The 12,655-nt window shown below is 51.6% G+C and overlaps 1 protein-coding gene across 1 annotated transcript; it reads left to right on the forward strand.

The window, feature by feature from the left end:
• Nucleotides 1–2,131: 2,131 nt before the first annotated feature.
• Nucleotides 2,132–7,367, forward strand: LOC136158808 (phospholipase A2 inhibitor and Ly6/PLAUR domain-containing protein-like). Its single transcript, XM_065920625.1, has 5 exons — nt 2,132–2,201; nt 3,527–3,643; nt 6,343–6,495; nt 6,882–7,025; nt 7,222–7,367. The coding sequence occupies exons 1-5, from the start codon at nt 2,132–2,134 to the stop codon at nt 7,365–7,367; spliced, it is 630 nt and encodes a 209-aa protein (XP_065776697.1).
• The last annotated feature ends 5,288 nt before the right edge of the window (nt 7,368–12,655 follow it).

Below are 12,655 nucleotides of genomic sequence, written 5' to 3' on the forward strand. Positions count from 1 at the left end.
ACCCCCCCACACTCTACCTGGAGTCCCCTCCAACATTTTCCCCTGGAAATTCACCTCTGCTCCTTCCCAGGAACCAAAACCCCTCCTTTTCTCTCAGCAAATTCCTCTATCCCACATCTCTCCGAAATTCCCTATGGCCTCCCAGAAATTCTCCCATGACACTCCTTAGAATTCCACAAAGTCCCCTCTGTGAGAGGAAAACCAAAACGAAGTCCGCATTGCTGGAAGTGTTCTCTAAGACGGTGGGGGTGGGGGGGGGGAGGGGGGGGCGCCACTTTGGAATTCTGACCAAGCCGGTTGCAGCTACAGTGGAATCTGGCCTTTTGACCACTTATTGTATTCACACAGGCATCCAAAATATGCGCCAGAAACTCCAGGTACTTATCAGACCCTTACCCTCCAGTAACTCAGGATAGCTTCTTCTTTAAAGTCAAATATTTTTTTACGTGTATCACAGTCAATTATCATTCTCTCCACACGACTTTAACAACCTGCTGACCTCTGTCCTCAAAAGCCCCTGAATCTCTGCCAACACTCCGTTTATCGGAATCTGTCTCCCAAACTGCAGTTCTTAAGAACCCCAATCAAGCTCTTTCTTGGCACCCCGCAGACGGATTATTTTTCCACACTTTCAGACTCCAAAAGTTCTCCCAGAGCCCCTGACGAATTTCTTTACTTCTTCCACCCTCCCCCACGCCAGGCCCTCACCGAGTCCTGGCTACTGCAGGACGCCACATGGCGGAGGCGAATCTCCGGCATGTCAACGTCGTATGGGCTTCGCCTGACCCAAAGGATGCAAAAGGGCTGAATCTGCCGGGCTCACAGGGGAGCCTCGCAAGCGCACGAGGCTCGGGCCTTTCAAACCGGGGTGCGCCGGCGGTTACGTCACCACCGCGCATGCCTAGTGCGTTTGTCCGGAGAGCGGCCCGAGGGGCCGAGTTTCCTAGCAAGGAGCTTTTCCGGCCTTGCTCGGGCCAAACGTCTCTCTAGCCCTTCCTCCCGGTCACTTTCACACCGGGATTTCTAGCAACCTGCTTGGCCTGCAGGATTGTTCCCCAGCAGAAATTCACCATCCTCAACGCCCCAGCGAAGCCTAGAAAGCAAGAGGCCAGCAAACTTGAGTGGATTCTTTCAGGAAGCCGGGAGCCTACCGCAACAAGATCCCCCTCCATGGCTGGCTGGCTGGCTAACCTCCCCACGCCCAACACAAACAGAAACACACACACACACACACACACACACACACACACACACACACGAGAAAATCTCTGATCTCTGAAGATCAGGCCTGAGGTAGATAGAGTGTTTAAAGGACCTCAATAAAACACAAAGTGTGTGCCCGAGCCAGACACACACACACACACACACACACACACACACACACACACACACATGAGAAAATCTCTGATCTCTGAAGATCAGGCCTGAGGTAGATAGAGTGTTTAAAGGACCTCAATAAAACACAAAGTATGTGCCCGAGCCAGACACACACACAGTCTTGATTGCTTCCAACCATGCCTCACTTTTCCAATGTGAACTCTGGCCATCTGTCTCCTACCATCCCCATGCCCTGAACAAGCACCCCTCTGTTCAGTCTCCGAGAGACCCAAGTGCATCCTGGGTTGGGGTCGGAGATGGAGACAAACCAAACACAGAAAAGCAAGTATGAGCCAAGCATGCCCTGGCAGAGCAAGCCTGGACTTGCTTGGCGCTCCCAGGTAGGGCCTCACCCACACTGGGCATCTCCTTGGAAAAGGAGAGAACGGGATGGGGATGGGTACGTGAGTCCTAGCACCTGCTCTACCCTAAAGGAAACAAAATGACCTGATTCTGATCTTGGGCTTCAGGGGAGAAAAAAGAGGGTGAGGGCGGGGCAGTGGGACCTGATGCAAGAGAGGATCGGAAGCCTGAGATGCCTGGGGCTGCATAGAGATGGGGCCTGGGACAAGATGCCACTGCTCCTTTTGGATTCTGGTTCAGTCTCCCCCACTCAGAGCTGCAGAGACCTACCCCCAGGGGTTACATCATCATTTCATAGCCTAGGGGTAAGGTAGGTCCAGACCCGCCCCTTCTAGGCTCCCTATAAGAACAGCTGGGGACCTGGGAATGCAGGGTCAGGCATCCATCCATCATGAAGCCTTCCATGAAACCTGAGACCTTCCTGCTGGCCGCCACCCTGCTCTGCACCCTCCTGGGTCTGGGTAAGTGACTAGGGCTCTGGATTCCTGGGACCCTCAAAACAAGGAGTATGAGAGAACATTCTGCCATGTCCTCAAGGGAGAAGGGAAAGAGGAGGTGTCCTGGGAACTGAAATTCATGGAGAAGGCAGAGGGTAAAAAGCAGAAAGCCTGGGTCCCCAAGGGAGGAAGAGCTAAAAAAATGTGGGTTTAAATCTCTGTGAAAGGATGGGTTTGGATGGGCTCTGCTCCCTGTATCACAGGCAGTGTCTCCAAATAAGACACCTAAATTCTGGAAAATCAGAGAGTATGATTAGTATTTGTCATTAGTATGAAAAAACATGAGGCGAGGGTGAGAACTTTCCTTTCTCCCAGGACTCTAAGGAGTTCAGGTCCCCAGTGTCCTCCTCCCTCAGATATAGGAGTTCAGGCAGCTCCACTTTCCCCAGGACCAAGTTACCTTGTGTCTGGACCCTCGCTGCCTGCTCTCTCAAGACCAAGGAGTATAGGCCCTTATCCTCTTAGTCCTCAATCTTTCTTCTTGACCTGGGATGCAGATCCCCTCTCTGGTATCCTTGCCTGAGCACCCACTGCCTCCCAGACTTAGACAGCCTGGTACCCACATGGAAGGTGATCCCACTCCCGAGAACCAGGTGGACGGGAAGGTTCACACAAGTCCATGAAGGACCTCCCCAGTGCTTCAGTGCAGAATCTGTCTGCCAAAGCGGGGGACATGGGTGCAATCCCTGGTCCAGGAAGCTTCCCCATGCATTGGGACGACTAAGACCCTTCACCACAACTACTGAGCTCATGCTCTAAGCCTGTGCTTTGCAACCAGAGAAACCAACACAAATGAGAAACCCAGAACTGCAACTAGGGAGTGCTTTGCAACCAGAGAAACCAACACAAATGAGAAACCCAGAACTGCAACTAGAGAAAAACCAACAGGAAGCAGGAACCCAGCACAGGCAACAAGATAAAAAAGAAAATTAAAAATATAAAAAAAATTTTTTAAGTCCATGGAAAACTTCAGCAGGACCCCTCAAGGTCCCTTAGATTTATCAGGTGGTCTAGCATCCCACGTCCCCAGCCTTGTAGTTACATAAACTTGCTCCCTGATCGACTTGGTTTCTGCCCGGCCCCAGAAAGCAGCTTTGCTCTCAGGGCCATGGCATCCCTGCCGAGCTTCCGACAGATCCCTATTCAGCGGCCACTGTCCTGCCCTTGAATAACCAGGGAGACACCAGAACTTTTCCTTCAGAGCCCGCAACGCCATCCCCGTCTGGATTTGGGAGTCATGGCCCACAGACTACAGCACCTTTCACTAGAGCCCTGTTCTCTAACTGCAGGGTACCCGCTAAGCTGTGAGGTGTGTACCAGTGACGGTCCCAACTGCAGTGGGAAACTGAAGACTTGTGCCCGGGATGAAGACTCCTGCCTGGTTGTTGTGACTGAGAGCAACACAAGTAAGTGGGCAGGGGCTGGTATCAGATGCTGGGGAGGTGGACGGCAGATACCACCATGGGTGGGGAGGAACCTTTGAGTGATGAGTATGTCAGGAAAGAGGTAAAGGCAATCTCGAGGTGGGTGTTGAACAGAGAATCTTGTGGAATGACAGAAACCACTATGGTCAAACATTTCTGAAGATGAGACTCCAAAGAGAGGAGGAGGAGGGGCAGATACAGACTTTGTTACCAAAGAAGGAATTAGGAAAGCAAAGGACATGGGGGAAGAGAGAAATCCAGAGAAGGGGGAAATCTAATATGTAAAAGGTGAGGGGTGGGCGTACAGCAGACTTGGGTGAATTGCAAAGAATGTGATCAGGTTGATTCTCTGGGGCTGCGAGGGGTCTCCCAGAGATGTGGGACGTTAAGCTATTGTTCCTGATGAGAAAGAGGGAGATATGGGGGCTGGTTTGAGTTGGGTGCAAGCTCAGTTGTGTCTGACTCTTTGTGACCCCTTGGAGTGTAACCCACCAGGCTCCTCTGTCCATGGGATTTTCCAGGCAAGAGTATTGGAGAGGTTTGCCATTTCCTCCTCCAGGGGATCTTTCCCACCCAGGGATGGAACCTGCGTCTCTTGCATCTCCTAAATTGGCAGGGGGGTTCTTTACCACTCCACCCCCTGGTGCTGGGAGCCGGCACACGAGATCCTACCCATGATAAGGTCATGAGGGAGAAAACCTGACACGCAAGACGGATCAGGTTTTCAGGGGTTTCGAAAAGGCCAGCTCACGAGATCCCATCCATGACAAGGTCACGAGGAGAAAGCCTGACAGGCAAGGCATATCAGGTTTTCAGGGATTTCGAAAAGCTGCCCTCGGCGCTCACCTTAAAGATGATATCTGTCTTTCTGATGCCTGCCTCTATGGACTACTCCCTAATTTCTGTGACACAGGCAGAAGGCCTTCCCGATCTCTTCCCAAATAAGAATAAATTTAGAACTTTAATCAATAAGTTTCCCAGGTGGTGGTATTTTATGAGATTATCCAGGGTGAAAGGAGTGTTTTAATTTAAACTCCTTTCCTGGTAGTTTCTTAGCCAAATGTATTTATGCCCTTGGTACTAATATGCATGATTGCTTATAATATCCTAATCATAAAATAGCATAAAGAACCTGATTATATAAAAGCCCTAATAGACATAGAGCATTTTTGAGGGGTGAAGGAGTCCTATTAGAAAACACAAGAAAAATTATTCCAAAAGTAGCTATTGGGTTAACATTTGCTTGCTGTGTTTTCCTTTTTGTTTTATTGTGATAAGATTGTGTTATAGAAACCATTGTTAATATAGTTAAAGATCTAGAAAAATAAGAACTTAGCCCTAGTGTGGTAACAATGAGATGGTTGTTAATTGTCAGCCAAGAGTGCTAGGCAGAAGCTGCCTCACCAAAGTCGCAGAGTCAGTCTGGGATAAACTTCTTAGGTAAACGCAACTGACAATTTCTGCAGAAGGATTAATTTTTGTGTTAACAAGGTTATACTTCTACTCTGTACTGTTGCCCTATGAGACTGCTACCTTTAAGTTAAGGTCACCATAGAAACAGAAAATAGGTTTACATTCACCTGACCTGCATAAAATATTAATAGGCCCCAAGGCCAAAAGATAATGTACAAGACCCTCATAAACAAAGAAGTATGCAGAAAACACCCTGGTTTCGTGAAGAACAAGCTGATGTAATGTTAAACTATCTTCCCCCTTAGAAATGTACTAATTTAGGGTATAAAAGCCACGGTAAAAAAAATACAGCATTGCCAGACTCTGCTGCACCCCCCGTCTGGTGTCTCTCTCGCTCTCTCTCGCTCTCGCTCTCGCTCTCGCTCTCGCTCACAGACTTGGCTCTATCAAGGCTGGTCTCACGTGTCTTCTCTCTCTCTCGCCGACGCCGTTAATCCTGAGGGTACCCCCTGGATCCTGCCGAGGCTGGACCCTGGCACCCTGGGATTCCCAAATTTGTCATAGAGAGAGAGACATATAAGGACAGAGGATCCCCGGGCGCAGTCCATGAGGTCGCAAAGAATCCGGCACAACAGAGCCCCACACACCCAAGCACGTGGTGTAAAGAGCAGAAAGCCTAGGCCTGGAGGAGACACCCTATCTGTGGTGGGGAAGGGGAAGGCCAGGGAGACTGGAAGAGACCACTCCAGGCAAGACCTGAGTAGCCAAGGAGGGCAGAGAGACCATAGGTAGGAAGTCTGGGGAGTGACCCTGGGAAATCTGGGAGTCTACCTTAGATGGAGAAGGAAATGGGTGTGACAGCGGGCATGGATGCAGGCCCCATCCCAGCATTTGGTGGAAGGAACTCCAGGGGTCAGGGGAGGGCTGAAGACTGGAAGAGACCATTCACACAGGCATGGGGGTAGTCACAGGTGGTCTGGAAAAGACCACTCCAGGTGCGACCCCTGCAGGATGGCAGTGGGGTGGCCCTGGGGTGGAAGGGGCCACTCTGGAGAGTCCAGCTCAGCCTGAGGACAGGGCGAGGATGGGGTGCATACCTGATAATCCATTCAGATGATGACCCAGGCAGAAAGGGGGCTTGAATGTGGGGAGCTGGAAGAGACCTCTCTAGACACCAGTGGGCTGGGGAAACTATAAGGTGGGGGAGATAACCCAGGCAAGGGTCCAGACCGGGGCCACTAAGCCCTCTGCCCACGGCCATCCTGCAGAGGGCTCCTTGGCGGTGACCAGCTACAAGGGGTGTGCGAAATCCAGCGAGTGTGACTCAGGATCCTTCGCCGTCACCATGAACACTGAGAACTACATGGGCTCCACGAGGCGCTGCTGCAAGAACGATGGGTGCAACCAGGACCCGCTGCCTGGTAAGCCCCGGCTGAGCCCCACAGCTGGAGTCCCTCCCTGCCCACCTTCCTCCCACCAGAGCCGGCTGTGAGCACCTGCTCCTGACCTGCCCTGTAACCAGGGACGAGCGTCCTCCTTGCGCTGAGCCTTGGTTTCTTCTCCTGTGAACTGCAGTATCCAGAGACTTCCCTGCGGGTCCACTGACTAAGGCTCCATGCGCTCTCTGCAGGGGTTTGATCCCTGGTCAGGGAACTGGATTCCTCAGGCCGCAGTTAAGATCCAATGCAGTCAAATATTGTTTCCTGAAAATGCAGTGTGCGTTAGCAACTGGTGTCCCCTGAGTGGTTGTGATGTTGGGAAAGGGACTCACGTCTCCGATTACCTTGCCCTCCACCGTCCTCTTCAGCGTTCGTGAGAAACCACACAGAGAATGGCCTTCGGTGTCCTTCCTGCCTCGCTGCCTTTAAGGAAACATGCACTGCGACTCAGGACGCGGTCTGCGTCGGTGAGGAGACCCGCTGTGTCTCCGTGTCTGGCCTCGCACAGCTTGGTAAGGGGCACCTGGAATTTGGGAGGAGGGCACAGTGTTCCCAAAAGGTCCCAGAACTGGAGCCCCACTCTTCCAGATTGTAAGGGGGAGAGTGGCTCCAAAGATCTGGGGGAGAAGGTGGCTGGGGCATGTGACCCTGGACTAGGAGGAGGGAGGCATTGGAGATCCTGACTGTAGCCTACAATCCCCTCCGCAGGTATCAAATTTGCGGCCCGGGGCTGTGGTACGGAGACCGCCTGCCACACCAAGCCTGGGACCCTGGTGCCCTCAGGCTCTCGTTTGTTGACCATCAAGAAGACCAGCTGTCATCCAAGCTCCCAGGCATCTGGCAAGGCTGAGTGAAAAACTGAGCCCCATGTGGTGTTTGGTCTCCATTCGTTCTCAGCTACAGTTCTAGAAATATCTACAGTTCCCATGTGTCTATAAATTAAACAAGTTAGCAGAACAATCCTGAGTCTTTGTGATGTGATGCATTTCGGGGAGATGGGATGCGAAAAGCAGGGGTCTGAACCCTTGGGAACACTATCTATGGAAGAAAGAAATGGAAGATGCTACCTTTTCTTAAGGGATTACTTCTTGCCTGGTCCCCATGCTAACTGTTTTCCATGCAGTACCTCATTTCATAATCACAACTCTTGAAGCTGAAAGTATTGCCCCCATTTTACAGAGGAACACACTGATGCAAGGATTGTGGTGTCACTTGCCTTCAGTCAAACAGCTGGGAGGGTCAGACTCCAGAGTCCATGATCACCTCTCCTAGTTAACCTGTTCTTGCCCCAGACTTCATGTTTGTAAAATGCGGAGAAAATAGCTATAACCTCAAAGGGCTGTCTTAAGAGTCAAATGAAAGAAAATGAAAAAAGGACTTAGTGCAGTGCCTAGCACATTTAAGGGGCTTCCCTGGTGGCTCAGATGGGAAAGAATCTGCCTGCCAATGTGGGAGACGTGGTTTGATCCCTGGGTCAGGAAGATCCCCTGGAGAAGGGCATGGCAACCCACTCCATGATCTTTGCCTGGAGAATCCACAGACAGAGGAGGCTGACAGGCTACAGTCCACGGAGTCACACAGAGTCAGACCCCACTGCGTCGCTGAGCACCCTGCACTAGCGCCTTGAAGGCAGCCTGGGTTCTGGGACAATGTGTCTGGCCAAAGAGTTACCATCCTAATAGCTGCCACTTCCTCAGTGGCCATGTGTGGCAGCTACTAGACTTTGGCATCTATCAGGATAGTCTGGGTTATGCTACAGTAACAAACAAGTCCCTAAACTCAGTGGTTTAAAACAACAAAGTTGTTAAGTCTGTTCATGCTGAGTAATGTTGTTTAACAAACCGTGCCCCAATTGAGACTTGTAGAAAGAAACACTCTTCTTTCTATGAGTTTGTAGGTATCTGGGGCGGCTTTGTTTCTGGCTGTGCTCTGGTCGGTTTGGTTCCAGTCTGGGAAGGGGACTCTAGTTCACCTCCGTGGGGTTCCAGAGTCTTCTGGGATCTGTGACTCCCTGGTTAACGGCCTTCTCATGGCAGATGACAGGGGCACAAAACCCAAGTGCACCAAAGGTCCCTGCGGAGGTTTGGGGGTGTCCAGGAATTCTATCCTGCACACAACCCCACCATCCCTCCTCTCCAGGGACCCTGGGGTCCTCACCCTCCATGCCTCCTCCCTCAGACCCAGAAGTCTAGGCTTCCAGCCGACAGAATCCCAAGTATCTTCCACCCCTCTGAAACCCAAAGAACAGACGCACAACAGAATTTCTACTTTTTTATTCGCTCCTCCAAGAAATACCACAGGGAAAGCCAAACTTGATTCTCCGGGCTTCATGGTTCCTCACCTCAATGGAAACAAATTTATCGTTATCCAGACAAGTAGGAACTTCAGCTAAGCTGAGGAGCCTTTTGGACCTCCTCTGCTTCTGCCAGTGGCAACACCAAGATTCATCATGTTTCCTTGAATTCCTGCCTTCAAGGGCCTGCCAGCATGCAGGTGCCGCGTCGACTCACCCTGAGGGCAGCCAGTGCTCCCTGCAAAACAGAGTCTTCTATCTTTTCTATTTGGATGCTCCCAGAGACAGATGCCTTGCTACCAACTTGCTGCCTCTGGAGCCTAAAATTCAACCCTGTGAAAACTCATGATTTAAAAGGCAACCGTTCCAAAAGAGAGTTGTGATACCAAGAATGCTGACACACAGCCGTGTTAACAAGATCAGCACAGTGGATGCTGACACATAGAAACAAAGCCGGTCTTCCTTTCGAGATTTGATCCAGGCAGGAGGGTTGACGAAATTTGGAACAGGGAAGCGCAGGGTGGAGGTCAGACAGGGCCAAGTCAGAGATGGCGTCAGAGAGGAGGGCACCCTAGCAAAGGCAAAGGGTGAGACTGAAGTTTGAGCTCCCTGTGTTCCGGGCTTCCAGGATGGGTTGCAAGTCTATTACTGTGCAAGAGAGAGAATGCGGGTACAGGCGTGCCTACGTGGGATGCTCACGATGCTCCGCATGTGGATGCCATTTGCTGAGCCACTTGCAAAAGGCCACCCCGATTGTCAAGGGGCTGTCTGGCCCTAGGGCAATGAAAATGGAATTCCTATTCCCCAAGACGGACGAAAGGGTCTCCAGTTCTCTCGCAAAGATCCCAATTCCCCGCTCCACATTGAGACTTTCCACCAGCCAGAATGAAGAAGCAAGGGCCACAGCCCTCTGGGGAGCCAGGAGTTCTGAGACGCCAGAGAACCATCCTTTCCCCAATGAAGATTCAAAGCCTATTTTGGATGCAAGCGTATCCCCCAACCTCGGAAACCTATAGCTTATACCCTTTGTGACTCAGAAACCCAAGGATTCCAGCTCCCTGGGGAAGCCAGACTCCCCTCCTTCATGTCACAATCCCCAATGGGACGGAGACCGCCTTCATCAGCAATCAATATATCCACCTCCTCCTCCACAAGGGGACTAGACACCTATTACATCTACTCTTGAGAGACCAAGATAGGCCCCTTCCAGGAGTCCAAACCCTCAACTCCCTTGAGGAGTTCCGTAGTCTGATGGTCCCCAGAGAAATCAGGAATCCCATCCCCCAAAGTCTGTTTCCCTTCAGGACCCAGGAATCCTAGTCACCAGATGTCACCTACTCTAACCCCTAGTCAGAGCCCTGATTCCCTTCAAGAACCCAGGATTCTGACTAGCTGACCCCTCGCCCCGTGATCTCTCAGGCCCACACATCCCATGCTAGAGTCTGGACCCCGCGCACTCTCCAGCCCTGCCTGGGCGTCCGCACACAACTCCTCCAGCGGCTGCAGCAGGACGCCCTGCGCCGCGCCCCTGGATGCTGTGGGATGCTGGGCACGACTCTTATCTCCAGCTGCTGCTCGTCAGGCTCCGCCAGCAGGGGGAGGGAGATAGAGCAAGCGACCGCAAGGCTGGTGGAGGGAGGCGGAATCTTGCAGGGCACGTGAGCACACCCCAGGTGTGCTTTGCGGCCGCTTTGGCAGCGGGGGTCGGGGCAGGGTCGCCCAGGTGAGTCCAGTTTGTAGCGCCCCAGGACCTGCAGAGCTAGCCTCACCGCACGTTCTCAGGGTAAGACCAGAACCAGCTGGAGATCACCCCCTGCTCAGGATCTGAATTTCAGCCCCAAGGGTCACCTCCAAGCTTCAAAACACCCACATTTGACTGATCCCAACCTCTTCCTTTTGTTCCTCCAAGCCTAAGGCTGCTGGCTGCTCCCAGCACTCGCTTCTGTGTTCTACCTGGGTCTTCTGTCCTCTTTAGTTCAGCGGTGGTGGTTTAGTCCCGACGTCGTGTCTGACTCTGCGACCCCATGGGATGTAACCCGCCAGGCTCCCCAGTCCATGGAAGTCTCCCCGCAAGAATACTGGACTGGGCTGCCCTTTCCTTCTCCAGGAGATCTTCCCACACCAGGAATCCAACTTGTGTCCCCTGCATTGAAGGCAGATTCTTTACTGACTGAGCCACCTCCTTACTAATTCCTGATATTAATTCTCTGGTAAACTAACTGGTGTGATTTTGGCCTCCTGGTGGGACCCAGACTGATACAATGGGTAGCACTGATGTTGGTGTCTGCCTTGTCACTGATTCCAGGGGGCACGGAGCTTGATTTTCAAAGGGCTCTAAGTGGTGGGAATACTTTGGTCATCGGATGTGAAGAGCTGACTCACTGGAAAAGGCCTGATGCTGGGAAAGGCTGAGGGCAGGAGGAGAAGGGGGTGACAGAGGTTAAGACGGTTGGATGGCATCACCGACTCAACAGACATGAATCTGAGCACACTCTGGAATTTAGTGAAGAAGAGGGAAGCCTGGCGTGCTGCAGTCCATGGGGTCTCAGAGAGTCGGACAGGACTTAGCGACCGAAGGACAATGTGGTGGGAGCGGAGGGAAAGGGAAAGAAAGCATGGGCCCCAGCTCAGGAAGAGAGGCCTCTCAGGAGATGGCCCTGAGCTCCAGGAGTGCAGAGCTGAGCGCTCCTCTTGAGGGTAAATGAAGGGGAGATGGGCCTGATGGGGAAGTCAGTGGGAGGCCTGAGCTCTGGGCGGACAGGAGGGATAACAGGGAAACTTCTCTCAACAGACTCTTAGCCAATAATGGCTTCCCTCGGGGCTCTGATGGTAAAGAATCTGCCTGCAATGCAAGAGACCTGGATTTGATCCCTAGGTCAGGAAGACCCCCTGGAGAAGGGAATGGCAAACCACTCCAGTATTCTTACCTACAATCTCTACTGTCAACGATTTGGAGCAAAATTCCTAACTAGTTGTCAGTGTGGAAAGACCCAAGTTGAAAAGTCTAAGTGGTCCCAAGTATGTAGTATCACCTGGTGAGAGGGCAAATCCTCTTTGGAGGAATGTACTTCAAACCAGCCCCTCAAAGAATCTCCACCAATTACCCAGGAGTGGAATTCACACACACACACACACACACACACACCATTAAGCATCAGGAAATACGCTTTAATGATTCAGGGTCGGTAGAAACCACAAACTGCAGACTCAGACACACAAAGATTGCATATACTGGTGGGTGAAAACTGGAAAGAGTGACAGACTGTAATTTCCTGGTCTCCAAAATCGCTGCAGACGGTGACTGCAGCTGTGAAATTGAAAGACGCTTGCTCCTTGGAAGAGAAGCTATGAGAAACCTACACATCGTATTCAAAAGCAGAGACATCACCTGGCTGACAAAGGTCCATATAGTGAAAGCTATGGTTTTTCAGCAGTCATGTACAGACGTGAGCTTTGGACCATAAAGAAGGCTGAGCACCTAAGAGTTGATGCTTTCAAACTGTGGTGCTGGGGAAGACTCTTGAGAGTCCCTTGGACAGCAAGAAGATCAATCCAGTCAATCCTGAAGTAAATCAACCCTGAATATTCATTGGAAGGACTGATGCTGAAGTTCCAATACTATGGCCACCAGATGTGAAGAGCTGATTCATTGGAAAAGACCCTGATGTTAGGAGGGCTTCCTTGGTGGCTCAAATGATAAAGAATCCACCTGCAATGCGGGAGACCTGGGTTCGATCCCTGGGGGGGAAGATCCCCTAGAGAAGGGAATCGCTGCCCACTGCAGTATTCTGGCCTGGACAATTCCACAGTCAGTGGAGTTGCCAAGAGTCAGAGACAACTGAGCGCCTT

This window comes from Muntiacus reevesi, chromosome 2 (genome assembly GCF_963930625.1).
Source record: "Muntiacus reevesi chromosome 2, mMunRee1.1, whole genome shotgun sequence".
Lineage (NCBI taxonomy): Eukaryota > Metazoa > Chordata > Mammalia > Artiodactyla > Cervidae > Muntiacus > Muntiacus reevesi.

Excerpts from the sequence above, each read along its gene's own strand:
- LOC136158808 (XM_065920625.1), top strand. The coding sequence starts at position 2,132 with ATGAAGCCTTCCATGAAACCTGAGACCTTCCTGCTGGCCGCCACCCTG. Across the intron at positions 3,644-6,342 it reads TGTGACTGAGAGCAACACAA|AGGGCTCCTTGGCGGTGACC; the intron begins GTAAGTGGGCAG and ends GCCATCCTGCAG. Across the intron at positions 6,496-6,881 it reads CAACCAGGACCCGCTGCCTG|CGTTCGTGAGAAACCACACA; the intron begins GTAAGCCCCGGC and ends CGTCCTCTTCAG.